The following is a 23,457-nucleotide window of genomic DNA, read 5'->3' on the forward strand; positions in this document are numbered from 1 at the left end:
TTGAGTGAGAGGTTATTTTCCTGGCACCACACACCCAGAGCCTACAGGGAGGAGGTGAGGGCTATCTCGTCATTGTTGGTGAACAGACCTACTACTCTTGTGTCGTCTGCAATCTTGATGATTGAGTTGGAGGCGTGCGTGGCCACGCAGTCAAAGGTGAACAGGGAGTACAGGAGGAGGCTGAGCATGCACCCTTGATAGGCCCCTGTGTTGAGCTCACAGAACAGGACCGTCGAGAGCTGAAGTGCATAGCGCGTAAAAATCGTCTGTCCTCAGTTGCAACACTCACTACCGAGTTCCAAACTGCCTCTGGAAGCAACGTCAGCACAAGAACTGTTCGTCAGGAGCTTCATGAAATGGGTTTCCATGGCCGAGAAGCCACACACAAGCCTAAGATCATCATGCGCAATTCCAAGCGTCGGCTGGAGTGGTGTAAAGCTCACCACCATTGGACACTGAAGCAGTGGAAATGCGTTCCTCTGGATTGATGAATCATGCTTCACATTCTGGCAGTCCAACACATGAATCTGTGTTTGGCGGATGCCGGGAGAACGCTACCTGCCCCAATGCGTAGTGTCAACTGTAAAGTTTGGTGAGGAGGAATAATGGTCTGGGACTGTTTTTCATGGTTCAGGCTAAGCCCCTTAGTTCCAGTGAATGGAAATCTTAACGCTACAGAATACAATGACATTCTTGACAGTTCTGTGCTTCCAACTTTGTGGCAACAGTTTGGAGAAGGCCCTTCCCTGTTTCAGCATGACAATGCCCCCGTGCACAAAGCGAGGTCCATACAGAATTGTTTTGTTGAGATCGGAGTGGAAGAAGTTGAGAAGAAGTTGACTAGCCTGCACAGAGCCCTGACCTGAACCTCGTCGAACACCTTAGGGATGAATTGGAATGCCGAGCCAGGCCTAATCACCCACAACATCAGTGCCCTTACCTCACTAATACTCTTGTGGCTGAATGTTCCAACATCTAGTGGAAAGCCTTTCCAGAAGAGTGGAGGATGTTATAGCAGCAAAGGGGGGACCAATTCCATATTATTGCCCATGATTTTGGAATGAGATGTTCGACGAACAGGTGTCCACGTTTGGTCATGTAGTGTATGTTGGGAAAGACACTGTTAAACCATGCATGTTTTCGTGAGTACATGACCTACTGAGTCTAAAACTAGGGCCCAGAGTTTTTCCTATCTCTAGGACCCAGAGTATTTGTTGGTCAAGTCATGTGGTTAGAAAAAACTCCTGACCCTAGTTAAAGTACAGTGATAGCCGTTGCTATGGTCACAGTATAGAGCATGTATAGTGTGTGTTGTGGTTGGCCTGTAGTCTATGAATGGAATAATGTCTTTGAGTTGTGTACAGATGCTTTAGTTTCTCCACTCCCTTCCTATCTCCTCTCCAGACGCATTAAAAAGAAGCACATCTATGTGATCAGCACAGCGAAGAGACCTGTGCCTCTGGAGCACTACCTGTACACAGGCAACAGCACCAAGACCCAGAAGGAGATGTTCCTACTGCTGGACCCTACGGGCAACTTCCAAACCAAAGGGTAAGTACGCACACACACACACACACACACACACCTGGCCTCATAACAGCTTGTATGGTAATCTGAAAATTATCCATACCGACAATTTATCCAGGACATTTGACTGATATCGATAATAAAGATTAGTAACCTTTACTAGAGGAATGTGACGTTTGAAATGAAATGTCTGCTACTATTGCTAACAGGACAATTAATAGCCACTGCATTCAAAATAGTAGCAGTTGTAGTTTTAAAGGTAATATAAAAAGGTGCACATTAATGTTGTGAACTTATCGTTCAATTTATCATTATCGTGATAATCAGTCAATATATAGTGATATGACTTTTTGTCCGTGTCGCCCAGCTCTAGTTGTCATGGAGAGTAATGTATTTATCACTTTTTAATGTTGGTGGTTTCTTTGTTTTTAAGGTACTACGCTGCTATAGATGCCAAAAAGGAACGCACCAGTAAACACACACAGTCTTTTGGGACGAAAAATCCATCTCAGAACACTACAGCTAGTCAGGTACAGAATATCACCCCTAGTCTCTCTGGGCTCTATCTTAACAAACCTAACACAATGGTAAATCTAAGCGTTGGCAGTAGCGCTAGAGGTTCGGAGGGGGGTGTCAGAAATATTGTTGCTATTTTCACAACCGTAATTGTGGGCGCAGTTCCTTGCGGAACAGCTGGGTTTTGATGAGTAAACAAGTTGTAGGTGTGTCGAGGCTTGCCCTCTCACTGGTCAATCAGAACCTGCTTCATGGCTAAATATGTGGTTGCTTCAAGTTGTATATTTACGGTCTTTCATGTATTGTGTTGTCATCAACTCCAATTCGAAATGTTAGTCCGTTATAGCCTAGTACGTTAAATAGCCTGGCCCATATTTTCACAATATTTTGAGCATGTTTGCAGTCCAATCAAATTCAAATAAAAACGAAACAACAACTTCTTTTCAAATAAGCTATGTCTAAATGCAGTTGCAGGCACCGTAATTTGCTCCCCGTGGGCGTATAATACAGACAAGGCAACATAGACTATGGATGGTTTTACGGACCTCCAAACTTTTCACAGGAGCTGGATAAAGATCCAATATAAAGAGAAAGGGGTCCACTCTCCCTAATACTGCTTCCAAGTATAATGTTTTATAAACATATTACAACCATCTTACAGATCGCATTCACACTTCTCTAGAAGTTGCATTGCATGTGGGCTCCTGAGTGGCGCAGCAGTCTAAGGCACTGCATCTCAGTGCTAGAGGCGTCACTACATACCCTGGTTAATCCCGGGCTGTATCACAACCGGCCATGATCGGGAGTCCAATAGGGCGGCGCACAATTGGCCCAGCGCTGTCAAGGTTAGGGTTTGGCCGGGGTAGGCCGTCATTGTAAAATAAGAACGGACTTTCCTAGTTTTTTTTATTCTATATATTTTTTTAATTGAACCTTTTATTTCTCTAGGCAAGTCAAAAGGTAAATAAAGATTCAATTTAAAAAATGTGGCCACCGGTGTTACTACCTTAAAACCAGGACGGTGAATCATTCTAATAAGTTTGCTTATTTTTCATTTAATTTGATTAAAACCAGTCTGGTTTTTTTTTAAATATTCTAAAATCGTCAGGATAAAAAAGACACAACGCATTGCGGTTGAACCAGCCTGCTTTATAGTAGGCCATATGGGTAAGGGCTTGGGTTTTGAACATATGAAACGGAAAACAAGCAATTGTTACAGGAAAATAACTTCTAAATACAATGTTCACCGGTTTTCACAGAGGTTCTCGTCTCTCTTTTCATCATGGACATGGACACATGTAGCCTACATCAAGGAGGGGGGTTTTACACACATCTAAAATGGAGCTGCATGGCTCATAATGTAGACCTGCCTACAATACATACAGTTCATTCAGAAAGTATTCAGAACACCTGACATTTTCCACATTTTGTTACGTTACAGCCTTATTCTAATTTTTTTTTTTTTTCCATTGTCAATTTAGACACAATACATACCCCATAATGACTAAGCAGAACATTCCAGGGTTTTTCTTTATTTTGAATGTTTTCTACATTGTAAAATAATAGTGAAGACATTATGCACTGCTCTGCTTTGAGCCTACTTCTTCCATCTTTGAATTCAAATTCAATTAAAATCTCCTTCATCGCATACTGGCCCTTTCGTTTTAGGCTACCTTTCTTTTAAGTTCGCATAAATCATAAAATGTGTCATAAATACTTTGACTTATGCAATGTAGAGATAAGAAGGGAGAGATGTTGAGACATACAGTACCAGTCAAAAGTTTGGACACACCTACTCATTCCAGGTTTATTTTTATTTTACTATGTTCTACATTGGAGAAAAGTAGTGATGTCATCAAAACTATGAAATAACACATATGGAATCATGTAGTAACCAAAAAAGTGTTAAACAAATTAACATATATTTTATATTTGAGATTCTTCAAAGTAGCCACCCTTTGCCTTGATGATAGCTTTGCACACTCTTGGCATTCTCTCAACTAGCTTCATGAGGAATGCTTTTCCAACAGTCCTGAAGGACTTCCCACATATGCTGAGCACTTGCTGGCTGCTTTTCCTTCACTCTGCTGTCCAACTCATCCCAAACCATCTCAATTGGGTTGAGGTCGGGTGATTGTGGAGGCCAGGTCATCTGATGCAGCACTCCTTCATTCACATATGTGTTGGGTCATTGTCCTGTTGAAAAACAAATGATAGTCCTGCTAAGCGCAATCCAGATGGGATGGTGTATCACTGCAGAGTGCTGTGGTAGCCATGCTGGTTAAGTGTGCCTTGAATTCTAAAAAAAAATCACAGACTGTGTCACCAGCAAAGCACCCCCACATCTCCTCCTCCATGCTTCACGGTGGGAACCACACATACAGAGATCATCCGTTCACATACTCTGCCTCTCACAAAGACACGGCGGTTGGAAACAAAAATCTCAAATTTGGGCTCATCAGACCAAAGGACAGATTTCCACCATTCTAATGTCCATTGCTCGTGTTTCTTGGCCCAAGCAAGTCACTTCTCCTTCTTGGTAGCCTTTAGTAGTGGTTTCTTTGCAGCAATTCGACCATGAAGACCTGATTCACTCAGTCCCTCTAAACAGTTGATGTTGAGATGCGTCTGTTACTGAAACACTGTGAAGCATTTATTTGGGCTACAATCTGAGGTGCAGGTAACTCTAATTAACTTATCCTCTGCAGCAGAGGTAACTATGGGTGTGTGTAGATTGATGAAGAAAAAAAACAATTGAATTCATTTTAGAATAAGGCTGTAATGTAACAAAATCTGAATACTTTCTGAATGCACTCTAAATTGAAAGGGAAAGTCAGCTCACAGTTTTGCTCCCCTGAAACTTGATGTTTTAATAAAGCTTTGGTGATTTAAGATTAATTTCCAGGCAGCCTCACGAGCCAAACCCTTTATCAACAGTCTTGACTATTTGGCGATTGCAATGGGCAGGACCCCTAAAACAATTGCCTTCATTGAGAGCAGTTGAGGCTATATCAAATAAAATGAAATTGGAAAAAAAAAAAAATGTTTTAAAAATGTTTCTAGATATGTGGAATACAGGCACCAAAAGGGCATTACTCTTGTTCCATGTGCAAATGGGCAGTGTGCTTCTCAGCTGGATAGGCTGCCTCTGCTGCCATAACCAACAGCGTTACCGCTTAAACCAGCTTTTGGTGGTTCTTAAACATCCCTACCAGCACTGCCTGCAATTAGCACTTTGGCACTCAAATATTTCCACTCCTCCCATCTGAGCAAAAGCGAGCTGATAAAAGACAGGTAAATTACCAATCCTTGTGCAAGTTTGAAAATTAACAGGTCGAAATTGCCAGTGAACATACGTTTGACACTAGCACCGCCTTAATGCCAGCCGAACAGAGACCTCTCTCTCTGTCTCCTTTAACCTCTCTGTCACTCATCCCCATTGTAGGACTTCTGCCAGTCTTTGAACTTCTTCTCTACTTTTCCTTTTCTCCATTAGCCATCTTCTCCCTGTATCATTTCTTTATTCTTTCCCTCTCGCTCCATTTTCTCACCCCTCTCCATCTCTCTCCACCAGGACCGGGCAGTGTGGCTTTCCCTCCTCCACTTCCTGTCCCAGCGCCAGCAGACCCCCGTGGTGGCGTTCACCTTCTCCAGAACGCGCTGCGACGACAACGCCATCTCTCTAGCCTCCATGGACCTCACCAGCTCAGTGGAGAAGAGTGAGATCCACTCCTTTTTCCAGAAGAGCCTGAGACGCCTCAGGGGAGGGGACCGCCAGCTGCCCCAGGTAGGGTGCAATCTGGCTGGGGCCTGTTGTCTGGGAGAGCTAAGATCTGCCTATCATGTTCTATTCTTCCTTGGAAAATGTTTCATGCAACCATCAGCAATACAGTGAAATCGGCTCACAGGACTGCAGAATGATTTTATAGCCAATTGTAGCACGTAGATTGAACTTTTGGACATATAACCTAGGAATTGTTGTTACCAACTCCTCCTATGTTGTAGATCCTGTTGATAAGGGACCTACTGAAGAGGGGTATCGGTGTGCATCACAGTGGCATCCTGCCAATTATGAAGGAGGTCATTGAGATGCTGTTCTCGCGGGGGCTAGTAAAGGTGAATCTTATTGGTCCGTTTTTGTGACGATTTGTCAATATCTTGAAGTGACATGTCTGATTACTAGTCCCAACGTACATCCTCTACCTATGTCATCAACTCAAAATGTATTTAAAGTGCATTTAACAAAGTCTTAACACACTTTACAATAAATGTGTCTCCCTCAGGTTCTGTTTGCCACTGAGACGTTTGCTATGGGAGTGAACATGCCTGCGAGGACAGTGGTGTTTGACAGCATAAGGAAACACGATGGCACCGGCTTCAGAAACCTTCTGCCTGGTATGCTCTCTTTCCTCCTCACACGTTTATATACAGAACATTAAGGGTGTAATGGTACACGTATTAGTACCGAACCATTCGGTACGGGGACCTCTATTCGGTCTACACTGTAAACCCGGAATAAAAATATAATACAAATAAACCCACGAGACCTATAGGCTATGCCTACGCTGCTTTCTAAGTCTCTTGAGTTTTTAAAATGTATTTCACCTTTATTTAACCAGGTAGGTGGTAACTGAAGCAACTTCAGCCTATGTGCAAGTTGTAATCAAAAATCCAAATCTTAATTTGCCGCATTTCAAAAGGTCCTTTCGCTAGGGGCAGCCGGGATCTAGTTCTTTACAATGGCGAGTGGTGGGGTCGATTTAACCAGGAGGATTCTTCTCCATCGTTAAAATGTTTGCGAACATTTTGGCTTCCCAGTAGATTACAGTGGCGGTGGACAGAGAGAGTATGTCTCCACTGCTCAACGAGAATAACCTGTGCAGCTGCCAACACCTCAAACATGTTGACACATTTACGCCAACATCACCCCAGTATTCCTACCACCGGAATAGGTGAGAAACACAAATAGGACAGCACAACTTTGTCTCCCCTCTGCATTCAAGCAGCCCTTCGCGGCTGAAATTAAAAGAGCGATTAGGTAACATTATGTTTATAGCCACGGATATGTGCCCATTGTCGGTGTTTGAGAAGAATAGGGAGGTTCAGCACCTTGTGAAAGTGCTCGAGCCACGTTACGAACTTCTCACACCCATTTCAGCAAACCGGTAGTACCACCTCTAAATAAGAAAGCTAAAGTTGTCAATGAAGTTGCCAATACACCCTGTGTTGCGCTTACTACAGATGGATGGACATCCAGGTCTACAGAGAGCTACTTAACAGTAACAGCCCATCACATTTCTGTGGAACGGGGAATGAGAATTACCGTGCTACAGACATGCCCCCTTTACAAGTCACACAAGTGTGCATATTTTTCTCTTTGTTAGAAAACATTATAGCATAGGCCAATGCAATGTTTTACATATTGATTTCACACAGATATTGCACTTTATTTTAGCGTTGTTGTTGAGTAATCTTGTGTTTTTCATTTAAGAAAATATAAAGTGTTGGTATTCAAAAATCAACTTCATTTTCCTGCTGTACCGAAACCGAACCATGACTGCAATACGGTGAACCGTTACAACCCTACATAACATCCTTTTCATTCTCTCTCTCGCTCTCTCTGGCAGTCTGACTTTTTCTGTCTGTGTCTGTTTCTCTGCCTGCCTCTGTCGGTCTGATAGAAAAGCGGAGCATGATGCTTACAGGCAGTATTTTAATCTGATGTCACTTCAATCTCTCTCGCTTTCTCTCTGATATTTGAGTGGAAAGGAGAAAATAGAATGGATGTTTTTCTACATGTTTAAGAGCTCTTAGTTACGTATGACTAACCTCTTTGCCTCTGTCGCTCTCTCTCTCTTTCTGTCGTTCTCTCGCTCTGTCTCTCTCTCTCTCTCTCTCTTTCTTCTCGCTCTCTCTCTCTCTCTCTCTTTCTCTCTCAGGTGAGTATATCCAGATGGCTGGTAGAGCGGGTAGGAGAGGTCTGGACGCCACAGGCACTGTCATCATCCTCTGCAAGTCAGGGGTACATGACATGGGGGACCTAAATGTCATGATGCTGGTAAGGCTTCCATCAGAATGTACTGTCTTCTTCCATTCAATACCACTACATCGGTGGACCACTGGTGGTCTGTGGTACATTTTCTTTTTTTATCATGTATTTTTGTGATTAACTTTATATAATTTTTCGGTTGACAGGACAAACCAAAACCAACAGACATTAAACACATACACATGTAACCCCCCCATCCCCCTCCCCTTCCCACCTGCAGGACCTGGTTACTTGAGTGCATATATCAAAGTACTGATTTTAAACTGTTGAGTGTTGTAGTCCACATGCTAATATTTTCAAATGTTGCACCATGCGGTCGAGAGATTGACAGTTTAAGTCGTGCGATGTCCATGAATGAGGAAATCCGTTGCTGATGTGGCAGAGTGTGTGGGGCTTGCCATCGTAACGCAACCATTCTCTTGGCTGCTGTTAAGCCGGCAAGCCAAATCCTTCTTTGCCTGTATGTTAGGTTCAGTGAAGTCATCATTAAGCAGTAGCACATTGGAAAGACTGGGGATGGATTTAGACAAAATGCTTGATAATGATGAAGCCACAGATTTGCCAAAAGGAAAGAACCTCTGGGAACTCCCAGACCATATGAGTGAAGGTGCCAGGACTCGTACCATGGGGGAAGAGCATACAGACGGGGGTTGAATTTATGTTCATCTGAAAAAGAGTCTCTTAACTCGTATGCCAAATGGTAGTGGGTAATTTGGTGATTTGTGTTTCTTGATGAGAATGTTGTTGTACCTGACTGTATGTACTCTGTCGTGGAAATTTCCTCTATTTACCTAATCATGAGAGCAAACCACACACAAGTCAGAGTTAGTTATCACAAAGTCCATCTTTAATTATATGAGTTCTATCACAACCCTGTGACTCTCAGATGAATTCAGTGTCTATCAATGAATTCTCTGAGAGTCCCTTACACATTTCAACTGAGATCCTTTATAGCAAAGACACACACAGCCAGACAGCATAGGCATAATTTATCGTTCAGCTTTGTCTCCTAAACTATGTTCTTTTCTCAAACTCAGAACCATAAACAAATCCTCCATATCAACAAGCATATATCAAATCCATCCTATCTTGACAAGATCACAGAGACACACTGACTGGCACACAGACATTGTGGAGCCAAGAGATACACGCTTGACCTCTCCCCTTTCTCCGGCCCAAGCAACTTAGTCTTGGCATAGAACAGATACTGCAACCCCGCCACAGTATTATACAAAAATAACATTCTGATGAGAAGTAACTTACAAACATATGATGAATATAAAACATCTTACCTATGTTACCAACTATTTCTGATTATTCCCCAACAACTCCAGTCTTAGTTCTGTTTTGAATTGATTGGTGATATGTTGCTTTGAGCAGGAATATATAGCATTTGGTGAACACTATGCCCTAACTTACCCTTGCTGTTAATATAAGATACTTGATCTGAACCCCAGGGTACTCTGTAAGCACACAGAGCAGAAGGAAGCTGCACATAAAAGATACAATTTAACAACCAGGCAGATCGTATTTCTTTTTCAGGTCTATTTTTATTTAATTTTTTCTTCCAAAAAGGAAAGGTAAGGGGATGCCTAGTCAGTTGTACAACTGAATGCATTCAACTGAAATCGCTCTTCCGTATTTAACCCAACCCCTCTGAATAAGAGAGGCTGCCATAATCGAAGTCCACGTCATCGGTCCCCAGGGAGCAGTTGTTGCTGAGGTTTAACTGCCTCGTTCAAGGGCTGAACAGCCGTTTTTTCCACCTTGCTGGCTTGGGGATTCGTGACTGTTCGATTACTGGCCCAATACCCTTCTTAAACGCTAGGCTACCTGTCACAGTTGGGAGTATTAATGATTTTTTACTTTTCGCAATACAAATTGTTTAATAAACATCCATATGTAATAATAGGCCTTTAATCTCTTACATTCACATATCAAATTGATTTAAAATTTTGACCGCAAAAATATTTTATCTAAAAAATCTTTAAAAAACCTGCAACATTTGACAGCGGTCCCCTGGAAAGAAACATTTTGGGAATCGCTGCACTGCTTCAATCACTTCGTTTATACAAGGGTATTACGTGGCTTACATTTCCCAAGGGTGAGGGGATAGCTCATATAATTAAAAAGGGATTGCTATTCTACTAAGGATAAAAAAAATCCCATATTTCGTATTTAAATCCAAAATCCTTCAACAGTTTCCATCTAGCTCGCCCTGTAAGTGCTCCTCCATTGTACAGAACATAGGCTACACACCATTTGTCATCCTATGCCCTATGTAGCGCACTACTTTTGACTGGGGCCCATAGGGAACTGGTCAAAAGTAGTGCCCTGTGTAGGTTTTGGGAATAGGTTACCATTTGGGAAACAGCCATTCCCTGCTCCTCTAGGTTTGCTGCACGCTAGCTTGTATAGTATAAACAAGTGCCTCATTAAACTGTCAAGGGGCTTATTTTAAACCAACCTCTTGGAGTGGGACTTTGGAGTGGACTATTTCCTTCCTGAATTGATCCTCCTGTTGCTAGATCAAGGAAATGAAAATCCTCTAAACTGATTAGATCTCCCTATCACCCTCTCGCTGCCAATTGCCATCGTGGATCAATTGTTGGATCAATCTTCGGATCAATTGTTTTAGCCTAATGCTAACAGTCATTTGCTCGATAGCAGCGGTAACTAATCGCTAACTGTTACTGTACAACTATGGCCCAGAGTTTTTCCTGATCAGATCATCTGGAAAGAATGTAGGGCTCACTATAACAGTTGTTTGCTTTGCAAAATGCTAACTGTAACTGTCTATGATTTTAGAAATGCTCAACTTCATCCTCCATACCTCCACCCTGTGTGATCTAGCACTAACCTTTCTCAATCAATATTGAAAGGTTCCTGCTCCATTACCTCCATTTTGTCTTCTTTCTAGTGTATACAACATAGTAGTGACATGAATTTGAATGACACTTCTTCTCTGCCGTCAAGGGGAAGCCCACAGTGCTGCAGTCCCAGTTCAGGCTGACCTACACCATGATCCTCAACCTGCTGCGTGTGGAGGCCCTCCGAGTCACCGACATGATGAGGAGGAGCTTCTCTGAGAGCCACAGAGACACACAGGTACTGTGCTACATTACCCACAAGCACTTGGGACGAAATTCTAGAGATAATGGATGACAGTTGAGGACTACCAGTTAAAAAAAAAATGTGACTACATTTATTTAAAAAATGTTTAAAAAATGGAGATCAGCTTCAATATTGCAGATGGATTGTGGCTTCCATCAATGTAACTGTCTGCATCAATCCCCGATATATTTTTTTGTAAATATATATAGAATATATAATTCGAGCTCCTTTATCAAAGGTCCATTCAGCTTTTGATGGCAGAAGTCAGAATAGGAATATTGTCCGTAATATACATATTTGATATCACATCTATTGATGCTTATTGATGCTCCACATTCATTTACATTCCTTTATATTTTCCTACATAAAGTCTCTCTCCAACCTGTGTTTGTATGTATTTGTGTGTGTGTATATCAGAGGGGTTGGGCAAAAGCAGAAGACAAATTCCCAGCACATATGAACTAATAATAAAAGTACTTCTTATAATTGTTGTCCTTCTCTCAGGCCCATGAGCAGCAGATTGGTCAGTTGAAACAGACTCTGTCCTCTCTCCCTCCTCTGGACACGGAGGGTCAGCTGTCTGACCTACTGCCATACTACTACACTGTCACTGAGCTACGCCTCACTGCTGAGGCTCTGCAGGTACACACACAACATACTGTAAAGGCACACACATGCACCAAGACACACACCTGCCCACAGACAGACACCTATGTATAACACACACTATCTTCAAACACTCAAGTTCAAACCACATCACAAAACAACTGAATATAATTGAATGTGCAAAAGTGTCATAATTATTATTGTTATTCTTTTTTAATAATCACTAAGGTTTGTTAATTGTCCATCTGTCATCTTTCAGTGTGCTGTTCTGGGGTCTGTGAATGGGTTGAAAGCTCTCTCCGTGGGACGAGTGGTAGTGGTCAACAACAAACAGCACTTCAACGCCCTCGGAGTCATCCTACAGGTGTGTGTCTGTCTGTGTGTGTGGGCTGCAACTTTCTTTAGGTGACAAAGGCATGTAAAGCAGTTATCGTTCTCCTTTCTCACTCCTCTCGTCCTTCCTTTCTTTAATTTCTCTCCCAGGTTTCCAGTGACTCAGTGAATCGTATGTTTATTGCTCTCATCATCTGTGAGAAAGGCAATGAGGAGGGAAAAGGGGACAGCCCCAACGGCAGTGCCTTCCCCCACCTCTACAACACTGCCCTCTTTACACCTGAAGGTCAGTTCACACACACACACACACACACACACACACACACACACACACACACACACACACACTGATTGATGCTCAATCTCTCCCTATTAGAGACAAACAGTACCAGTCAATATTTGGACACACTTACTCATTCCAGGGTTTTTCTTTATTTTTTAAAACTATTTTCGACATAGTGAAGACCAAAAAAGTGTTAAACAAATCGAAATGTATTTTATATTTGAGTTTCTTCAAAGTAGCCACCCTTTGCACACTATTGGCATTATCTCAACCAGCTTCATGAGGAATGCTTTTCCAACAGTCTTGAAGAAGTTCCCACATATGATGAGCACTTGTTGGCTGCTTTTCCTTCACTCTGCGGTCCAACTCATTCACGATCTCAATTGGGTTGAGGTCGGGTGATTGTAGAGGCCAGGTCATCTGATGCAGCACTCCATCACTCTCCTGCTTGGTCAAATAGCCCTTACACAGCCTGGAGGTGTGCTGTGTTATTGTCCTGTTGAAAAATAAATTATAGTCCCACTAAGCCCAAACCAGATGGGATGGCATATCGTGGCAGAATACTGTTGTAGCCATGTTGGTTAAGTGTGCCTTGAATTCGAAATAAATCACGTACAGTGTCACCAGCAAAGCACCATCACAGGACGGTAGGTAGCCTAGTGGTTAGAGCATTGGGCCAGTAACCGAAAGGTAAAAATCTGTTGTTTTGCCCTTGAACAAGGCAGTTAATTGCCGTCATTGTAAATAAGAATTTGTTTTTAACTGACTTGCCTAGTTAAATAACGGTGAAAAAAATATCTATATCACACCTCCTCATTCTTCACAGTGGGAACCACACATACGGAGATCATCCGTTCACCTCCTCTGCATCTCACATACTAGACATGGCGTTTGGAACCAAAAATCTCACATTTGGACTCATCAAATCAAATCAAATGTATTTATATAGCCCTTCGTACATCAGCTGATATCTCAAAGTGCTGTACAGAAACCCAGCCTAAAACCCCAAACAGCAAGCAATGCAGGTGTAGAAGCACGGTGGCTAGGAAAAACTCCCTAGAAAGGCCAAAACCTAGGAAGAAACCTAGAGAGGAACCAGGCTATGTGGGGTGGCCAGTCCTCTTCTGGCTGTGCCGGGTGGAGATTATAACAGAACATGGCCAAGATGTTCAAATGTTCATAAATGACCAGCATGGTCGAATAATAGTAAGGCAGAACAGTTGAAACTGGAGCAGCAGCATGGCCAGGTGGACTGGGGACAGCAAGGAGTCATCATGTCTGGTAGTCCTGGGGCATGGTCCTAGGGCTTAGGTCCTCCGAGAGAGAGAAAGAAAGAAGGAGAGAATTAGAGAACGCACACTTAGATTCACACAGGACACCGAATAGGACAGGAGAAGTACTCCAGATATAACAAACTGACCCTAGCCTTCCGACACAAACTACTGCAGCATAAATACTGGAGGCTGAGACAGGAGGGGACAGGAGACACTGTGGCCCCATCCGAGGACACCCCCGGACAGGGCCAAACAGGAAGGATATAACCCCACCCACTTTGCCAAAGCACAGCCCCCACACCACTAGAGGGATATCTTCAACCACCAACTTACCATCCTGAGACAAGGCTGAGTATAGCCCACAAAGATCTCCGCCACGGCACAACCCAAGGGGGGGGAGCCAACCCAGACAGGATGACCACAACAGTGAATCAACCCACTCAGGTGACGCACCCCCTGCAGGGACGGCATGAGAGAGCCCCAGTATAAGCCAGTGACTCAGCCCCTGTAATAGGGTTAGAGGCAGAGAATCCCAGTGGAAAGAGGGGAACCGGCCAGGCAGAGACAGCAAGGGCGGTTCGTTGCTCCAGAGCCTTTCCGTTCACCTTCCCACTCCTGGGCCAGACTACACTCAATCATATGACCCACTGAAGAGATGAGTCTTCAGTAAAGACTTAAAGGTTGAGACCGAGTTTGCGTCTCTGACATGGGTAGGCAGACCGTTCCATAAAAATGGAGCTCTATAGGGGAAAGCCCTGCCTCCAGCTGTTTTCTTAGAAATTCTAGGGACAATTAGGAGGCCAGCGTCTTGTGACCGTAGCGTACGTGTAGGTATGTACGGCAGGACCAAATCAGAGAGATAGGTAGGAGCAAGCCCATGTAATGCTTTGTAGGTTAGCAGTAAAACCTTGAAATCAGCCCTTGCTTTGACAGGAAGCCAGTGTAGAGAGGCTAGCACTGGAGTAATATGATCAAATTTTTTGGTTCTAGTCAGGATTCTAGCAGCCGTATTTAGCACTAACTGAAGTTTATTTAGTGCTTTATCCGGGTAGCCGGAAAGTAGAGCATTGCAGTAGTCTAACCTAGAAGTGACAAAAGCATGGATTAATTTTTCTGCATCATTTTTGGACAGAACGTTTCTGATTTTTGCAATATTACGTAGATGGAAAAAAGCTGTCCTCGAAATGGTCTTGATATGTTCTTCAAAAGAGAGATCAGGGTCCAGAGTAACGCCGAGGTCCTTCACAGTTTTATTTGAGACGACTGTACAACCATTATTATTAATTGTCAGATTCAACAGAAGATCTCTTTGTTTCTTGGGACCTAGAACAAGCATCTCTGTTTTGTCTGAGTTTAATAGTAGAAAGTTTGCAGCCATCCACTTCCTTATGTCTGAAACACATGCTTCTAGCGAGGGCAATTTTGGGGCTTCACCATGTTTCATTGAAATGTACAGCTGTGTGTCATCCGCATAGCAGTGAAAGTTAAAATTATGTTTTCGAATAACATCCCCAAGAGGTAAAATGTATAGTGAAAACAATAGTGGTCCTAAAACGGAACCTTGAGGAACACTGAAATTTACAGTTGATTTGTCAGAGGACAAACCATTCACAGAGACAAACTGATATCTTTCAGACAGATAAGATCTAAACCAGGCCAGAACATGTCCGTGTAGACCAATTTGGGTTTCCAATCTCTCCAAAAGAATGTGGTGATCGATGGTATCAAAAGCAGCACTAAGGTCTAGGAGCACGAGGACAGATGCAGAGCCTCGGTCCGATGCCATTAAAATGTAATTGACCACCTTCACAATTGCCGTCTCAGTGCTATGATGGGGTCTAAAACCAGACTGAAGCATTTTGTATACATTGTTTGTCTTCAGGAAGGCAGTGAGTTGCTGCCCAACAGCCTTCTCTAAAATTTTGGAGAGGAATGGAAGATTCGATACAGGCCGATAGTTTTTTATATTTTCTGGGTCAAGGTTTGGCTTTTTCAAGAGAGGCTTTATTACTGCCACTTTTAGTGAGTTTGGTACACATCCAGTGGATAGAGAGCCATTTATTATGTTCAACATAGGAGGGCCAAGCACAGGAAGCAGCTCTTTCAGTAGTTTAGTTGGAATAGGGTCCAGTATGCAGCTTGAAGGTTTAGAGGCCATGATTATTTTCATCATTGTGTCAAGAGATATAGTACTAAAACACTTGAGCGTCTCTCTTGATCCTAGGTCCTGGCAGAGTTGTGCAGACTCAGGACAATTGAGGTTTGGAGGAATACGCAGGTTTAAAGAGGAGTCCGTAATTTGCTTTCTAATAATCATAATCGTTTCCTCAAAGAAGTTCATGAATTTATCACTGCTAAAGTGAAAGTCATCCTCTCTTGTGGAATGCTGCTTTTTAGTTAGCTTTGCGACAGTATCAAAAAGGAATTTCGGATTGTTCTTATTTTCCTCAATTAAGTTAGAAAAATAGGCTGATCGAGCAGCAGTAAGGGCTCTTCGGTACTGCACGGTACCGTCTTTCCAAGCTAGTCGGAAGACTTCCAGTTTGGTGTGGCGCCATTTCCGTTCCAATTTTCTGGAAGCTTGCTTCAGAGCTCGGGTATTTTCTGTGTACCAGGGAGCTAGTTTCTTATGAGAAATGTTTTTAGTTTTTAGGGGTGCAACTGCATCTAGGGTATTGCGCAAGATTAAATTGAGATCCTCAGTTAGGTGGTTAACTGTTTTTTTGTCCTCTGGCGTCCTTGGGTAGGCAGAGGGAGTCTGGAAGGGCATCAAGGAATCTTTGTGTTGTCTGTGAATTTATAGCACGACTTTTGATGGTCCTTGGTTGGGGTCTGAGCAGATTATTTGTTGCAATTGCAAACGTAATAAAATGGTGGTCCGATAGTCCAGGATTATGAGGAAAAACATTAAGATCCACAACATTTATTCCATGGGACAAAACTAGGTCCAGCGTATGACTGTGACAGTGAGTGGGTCCAGAGACATGTTGGACAAAACCCACTGAGCCGATGATGGCTCCGAAAGCCTTTTGGAGTGGGTCTGTGGACTTTTCCATGTGAATATTAAAGTCACCAAAGATTAGAATATTATCTGCTATGACTACAAGGTCCGATAGGAATTCAGGGAACTCAGTGAGAAACGCTGTATATGGCCCAGGAGGCCTGTAAACAGTAGCTATAAAAAGTGATTGAGTAGGCTGCATAGATTTCATGACTAGAAGCTCAAAAGACGAAAACTTCATTTTTTTTTTTGTAAATTGAAATTTGCTATCGTAAATGTTAGCAACACCTCCGCCTTTGCGGGATGCACGGGGGATATGGTCACTAGTGTAGCCAGGAGGTGAGGCCTCATTTAAAACAGTAAATTCATCAGACTTAACCCATGTTTCAGTCAGGCCAATCACATCAAGATTATGATCAGTGATTAGTTCATTGACTATAATTGCCTTTGAAGTAAGGGATCTAACATTAAGTAGCCCTATTTTGAGATGTGAGGTGTTTACTAGAGGATTCCATATGTGTTATTTCATAGTTTTGATGTCCTGACTATTATTCTACAATGTAGAAATTAGTTAAAATAAATATAAACCCTTGAATGAGTAGGTTTGTCCAAACTTTTGACTGGTACTGTACACATTTACCAATCTACCAAGACACACACCGCAGCCTAAACACACGCACGGCTATTTGAACACACACAGAAACATGCAAACACTAACTAACAAGTTCACATAAGCTTAAACTGAATAACCGATAACGATTGTGTGCGTTCTGTATGATCCGCTGACAGGTCCCTGCAGTCACACGGTCCAGAAGCTGAAGCTACAGGACGTCTCAGCCATCACAGTCAAGACCCTGAAGGTGATCCCTGACCGAATCATCGACAACTACAACAAGAGGCAGCAGCTGCGCTTCAGGTGTGTATGTTAGTATGTGTGTGTGATACTGTATGTGTGACACTGTATGTGTGTGTGTGCGCATTCATGCATTATTATGTAGCGTATGCAGTATGTTTCAGCCTTTTTGCACATTATCGCTCCACTGAGCCAACACAACCATGTTTATCTAGGCAAATTAGGTGTTTATATACGTAATGTCATCATGACCACTCAAGTGTATCAATCTACCTTCTTCTTTCGAATAGCACTCTACATGTCATTGAATGCACAGAAAAAAGAGCCACCTCTCTTGAGTCTATTTTCATCTTTATCTCCTTCCTCTCATTTTTTCTCCCACGCTCCATTTCACACAGGCTTGATCCTCCGGGTCAAGCCATCTCCACGGCAACCCAGGAACTCCTGCGATTGGCGGAGGCCAACCCAGGCGGGATGATGACCCTTGACCCAGTGAACGACTTCCAGCTGAAGAGTGTGGATGTGGTGGAGGGCACCATGAGGCTGCGTGTGCTGCAGGACAGCCTGAAAGACTTCAGCTGCATCCACTCACCCACCTTCTCAGAACAGGTGTGTGTGTGTGTGTGTGTGTGTGTGTGTGTGTGTGTGTGTGTGTGTGTGTGTGTGTGCGTGTGCGTGAATGACGTTTTATTTTTGTGTCAAATCACCAGTTGGCAACCCATCCCTAATGGGATTAATTGACATAGATAAACATAATTCACTGTGATAATTCATCTTGCGGTGTTCTCTGCAGTGCACATCGCAACAAAGAGTGAAAAAAAATAGATAAAAATCAATAGATAATAAGGTTATCCAAACAATAATTATATACCTAGAGCAGTAAAAAATATATATACATACTGTACACACACATATTTCTTTGAGGTCACAATAACAACATAGTCTTTTCTCTTCCATTTCACCACAATACCGACCTGTTTCAATACGCAGAGACAATATTCCTGATCTTACCTGTGCACATAGTGATCTCTTGCTATTAGGTAGGTTATACATAATCTCAGCCCACCCCACCTATCACCATAGACCTCAGCTCTTTAATCCCGCCCCTCAGCCACTCTCATCCCACCCCACCGATCACCATAGACCACCCTTGTTTGGTTTCCATGTGCTATATATTTTTCAATTGGGATGTTTTGCATAATTTTTTAACCTTTCTAATCGAATAGTATGCACAGATTCTGAGCTAAAAATGAAAACCTTTCCTACCAGTATTATTATATTATTTGTCTGACTATGGCTTTCCAAAATGCCCAACACTGCTATTTGTGTGATTTATTTAAATGTATTTTTTGAACCATTCCTGAACCTGTGACCAGAAACAAGCTACATAATAGGGTCAATACCCCCCAAAAATCTATTGATTCTGTCTCTTTGCAGCAAAATCTACAGAGCTGAGATTGTTGTATGTCCCATATATATAGCATTCTGTTGGTAGCAAGAATCTTATATAATAATTTAAATAGAAAAACTCATAGTGTTGAATCAAGTGTAGTTTTTTGTACCAGTTTATAAACCATATGCCATGGAATTGGTACATTGAAAATCTCTTCAATTTAATTTGCAACCTGTATGGCGCAGCTGTCAACATTTTTGTCCTCAAATGAAACTGGTATATTTTTCTATTTATGCCAGTTCCTTTCAGGCAATTTGCGTTTTTAGTATATGACAGGCAAACAAGTTCCCTACCTTCTCCCTTTTCCACCTGCCTCCTCCATTTTTGTGGTAGTGCTGTAATCAGTTGGTAGTAAATTTGGATTGAGCAGATATTCCCATATATATTTGATAACTACATATTTATATTCCATTTATATTCATAATATCATTAATAAATATATATATATATATATATTTTTTTTAAATGTTTAAATCTCCATAAAGCCTGGGATCGAACCCGGGTCTGTAGTGAATGTTCAAGGACTGCGATGCAGTGCCTTAGACTTCTGCGCCACTCGGGAGGCCCTGTAAAATATTTCTGATTATTGTACAGCCCGAGAAGATATGGCTCTATACAGACTCTGGATTTACGAAAACCGTGCGTGTGTGTCCCTTCCAAACGCTGTCCTGACATTGCAGTAATGATGTTTGAGCACTCATATAATGAACAGAGACAGGTCTGACAGACTGTCTTCACACACCTGCGTCCTCCTCTTGTCTGCCTCTCTTACCCTCCATCTTTTCCACTTCATTCTCTCTCCCTTCTGTCTTTGTTTCAATCTATAGTCCCGTTCAATCTGTTCCCGTATTAACAAAGGGTCTCAGTGTAATTATGTTGATATAGGATCCCTTCATGAATTTGATTACATGGATAGGGTGGACCTGATTCGATATCAACACTTCTACTCTGAAACTCTTTCTGAATACAAGCCCTGGCCTCTTTCTATACTGATTTCTCATAGTAATTACATCAGCCTGTACTTTATTTGGGCCTGCACTAAGCATTGTAAAACCTAGCCTTGTTAGATATTTCCCTCCCTTGTTCTGTGGCCAACTCCGTGGCCTTGTGGTTAGTGTCAGCCCTGAGATTAGAAGGTTGGGAGTTCGATCCCCAGCCGAGTCATAACAAAGACAGTAAAAATGCGATCCGCTGCGTCTCTGCTTGGCACTCAGCATTAAGGAGATCGATTGGAGGGTAAGGCCATGCGATAGAGTAGCAAAGTACCTGTACATTAAGCTGCATCACGCTACGGAACCAGAAGATTGGCTCCTGCTCCTATGAGCCATTCTGGCTCGCACAAGCCAAGGCTCGTGCATGTCTACTGCCTTGTTCCAGGATAAGGATGAGATGAGAACAGCAGAGCAGGGAGTTCTATAATTACCTGTGTAGGCAGTGCAGAGTCACACATCACCACTGTCTGTCTCACTGAGGCGATACATTAGGACTGTATATCATTAGAGCCATCACTCAGTCAGGCAGTAGCCTATGTGCTACTTCTGCTGGACTCTAATTTCTTCAGGAGATAGCTCACACACACTATCACGATCTTCCCTCTTTAATGGCATGCAGTGTCCTCCTGTCTTTGTCATATATACATGACTTGTTAAACAAAATCTTTCTCTAAACAATTGTATCAGTGTGCAATATATCTGTAGTATACAATATAGCTCAGTATTTGTATTAATTATTTTATACAGTCTTTTTTGCTCATCTTTATCAAAGGGTCCAATAATTGAAGTGCTTTCGGAAAGTATTTAGACTTGACTTTTACATTTTTTTTGTTACTTTACAGCCTTATTCTAAAATGTATTAAATTGCTTTTTTCCCTCATCAATCTACACACAATCCCCCATTTTGACAAAGCAAAAACAGCTTTTTAGAATTTTTTGCAAATGTGTATAAAAAAACAACTATCACATTTACATAAATATTCAGACCCTTTACTCAGTACTTTGTTGAAGCACCTTTGGCAGCGATTACAACCTCGAGTCTTCTTGGGTATGACGCTACAAGCTTAGCACACCTGTATTTGGGGAGTTTCTCCCATTCTTCTCTGCAGATCCGCTCAAGCTCTGTCAGGTTGGATGGGGAACGTCGCTGCACAGCTATTTTCAGGTGCTCCAGAGGTATTAGATCTCTCTGTACTTTTCTCCGTTCATCTTTCCCTCAACCCTGACTAGTCTCTCAGTCCCTGCGGCTGAAAAACATCACCACAGCATGATGCAATTCCTTTGACCTCATGGCTTGGTTTTCGCTCTGACATCTGTCAACTGTGGGAACTTATATAGACAGGTTTGTGCCTTTCCAAATCATGTTCAATCAATTTAATTTACCCCAGGTGGACTCCAATCAAGTTCTAGAAACATCTCAAGGATGATCAATGGAAACAGAATGCACCTGAGCTCAATTTCGAGTCTCATAGCAAAGGGTCTGAATACTTATGTAAATAAGGTATTTTTGTTTTTTATAAATTTGCTAAAATTTCAAAAAACCTGTTTTCGCTTTGTCATTATGGGGTATTGTGTGTAGATTGATGAGGAAATAAATTAATTGGATCCATTTTCGGATAAACCTGTAACGTAACAAAATTAAGAAAAAGTCAAGGGGTCTGAATACTTTTCCGAATTCAAAATATGTGCGAGTGATAGCCTACATCCATGTACAACCTTGCCTCTACGGTAAATGTATTGTAAAAACGAGGTGAAATTGCTGTACAATCTATGCGATCAAATGGTTGCACGATATAGGAAGTCATTCTACATACCTTTTCTATTACTGTTCAGAGTGCATAGATAAAGTGATTGTCTATGATAGCCATGTTGACCTCGTTCTTCTGTCAGTTTCTGCGGGTGCAGGAGAGAATGAGTGTTCAGGAGGAGCTGGACAAACTGCTCTTCCTCATCTCAGACCAGTCCCTGTCTCTACTGCCAGAGTACCACCAGAGAATCAAGGTATGTCTGATTCCCGTTATCTTATTGCACATGTCATATTAAACTCACAACTTTTCATAGAGTAGCTTTCTTCCAAGGTTCCTACCTTCTAGGAAGTTTTTCCTAGCCTCTGTATTGCTTGTTCTTTGGGGTTTTAGGCCGGGTATCTGTAAAGCACTTTTTTTTTTACAACTGCAGATGTAAAATAACATTTGATTTAACTAGTTCATACACATGCAGGCCTCTAAATAAATAAAACAATTGTTGGTAGCACTGGTGCGCCCAACTATAAAAAGTTAGGAGCACATAACAAAATTGATTTAAGGTTAAAGCATATTTATTCTTGCTACTTCTGAAGCACGTTGTGCTCTAGAAACTAATATGTAACCCCAAGCTAAAATGTTGATGCAAATACCTGTCATTGAAATGAGTCATTTGTGGAATATTAGGTTTCTACATTATGTAAAAGCACTATTTTCCTATTGAGATGAATTGCTTTAAATCAGGGGTGTCAAACTCATTTCGCATCGTGGGCCACATACGGCCTAGGGAGATGTCAAGTGGGCCGGACCATTAAAATTATACCATACTCTGCTATAAATAACCAAAATATCATGTCTTTCCTTTGTTTTGGTGTAAAGAAGCACAAGAACATTAGGAAAATATTGAAATTTAATGAACTATCCTTTTACAAAACATTTCATGAAACACCTCATATTTCCTTAGACAAATGTGCAATTTACTTTTATCATTCACAAATATGCATTGCAACTGATCCCACTGATTGTACAAAGGCACAAAACTTTAATTGGTACTGAAAAATATAGTAATGCACTTTAAGATTAAATGAGACTTTTAAAGAAAGGAATTTTTTAAACCACTTACACATACGCATATTCTAAATGTAATCCCTGCGTACACCTTACAAACTAAGGAGAGTGATTTTAAATGTGTAATGAAGAAAGTGTTCGCCTGTCCTGTAAATCTGTAAACTTCATACATGAAACATACATACACATACAATACATACTGAAAATGTATGGAGTTGTATGAACAGTAGAATTCCATCACACAACTTTTGTTTTGAAGCTGCTGACTAACATTAAAGTGCACATTTTTTAAATCACCACAGTAAGGATTCATCTTCACAGAGCTGTATTCTTTCAATGCAAACAGTATCTAAGGCAGCATTTTAAAGGTGTTAGTCTAGTCTGGACTTGTATTTGTACCTGAAACTTGGCATCTTTTGGCCTGTACAAGTGCATCAACACCAGGTGTCATGTCCTGACTAGCTGTCACTTTCAGAATGTCATTTAAGTGCTTGTTTGTGAGCCTTGAACGCATTTTTGTTTTATTGATATTCATCACTGAGAAAATTTGTTCACAAAGGTAGGTTGTCCCAAACATGCACAAAATTTTAGCAGCCAGGGCTGTTAATTTGGGGTACCCTGGTAGTAGATACTGATAAAATCTGTC

General features: G+C 41.8%; 1 protein-coding gene across 2 annotated transcripts in view; it reads left to right on the forward strand.

The window, feature by feature from the left end:
- Nucleotides 1-23,457, forward strand: part of LOC118398297 (helicase SKI2W-like) — a 38,842-nt gene that overhangs the window by 7,395 nt on the left and 7,990 nt on the right. For both annotated transcript variants that reach the window (XM_035793496.2, XM_035793497.2), the window contains exons 14-26: nt 1,405-1,551; nt 1,961-2,057; nt 5,618-5,830; nt 6,049-6,159; nt 6,327-6,438; nt 7,983-8,101; nt 11,069-11,200; nt 11,711-11,848; nt 12,072-12,176; nt 12,296-12,431; nt 17,493-17,619; nt 17,955-18,165; nt 21,892-22,002. In XM_035793496.2, coding sequence (XP_035649389.1) covers nt 1,405-1,551; nt 1,961-2,057; nt 5,618-5,830; nt 6,049-6,159; nt 6,327-6,438; nt 7,983-8,101; nt 11,069-11,200; nt 11,711-11,848; nt 12,072-12,176; nt 12,296-12,431; nt 17,493-17,619; nt 17,955-18,165; nt 21,892-22,002 — 1,759 coding nt within the window. The remainder of the gene's footprint in view (nt 1-1,404; nt 1,552-1,960; nt 2,058-5,617; nt 5,831-6,048; nt 6,160-6,326; nt 6,439-7,982; nt 8,102-11,068; nt 11,201-11,710; nt 11,849-12,071; nt 12,177-12,295; nt 12,432-17,492; nt 17,620-17,954; nt 18,166-21,891; nt 22,003-23,457) is intronic.

Source organism: Oncorhynchus keta, chromosome 19, assembly GCF_023373465.1.
Source record: "Oncorhynchus keta strain PuntledgeMale-10-30-2019 chromosome 19, Oket_V2, whole genome shotgun sequence".
Classification (NCBI taxonomy): Eukaryota; Metazoa; Chordata; class Actinopteri; order Salmoniformes; family Salmonidae; genus Oncorhynchus; species Oncorhynchus keta.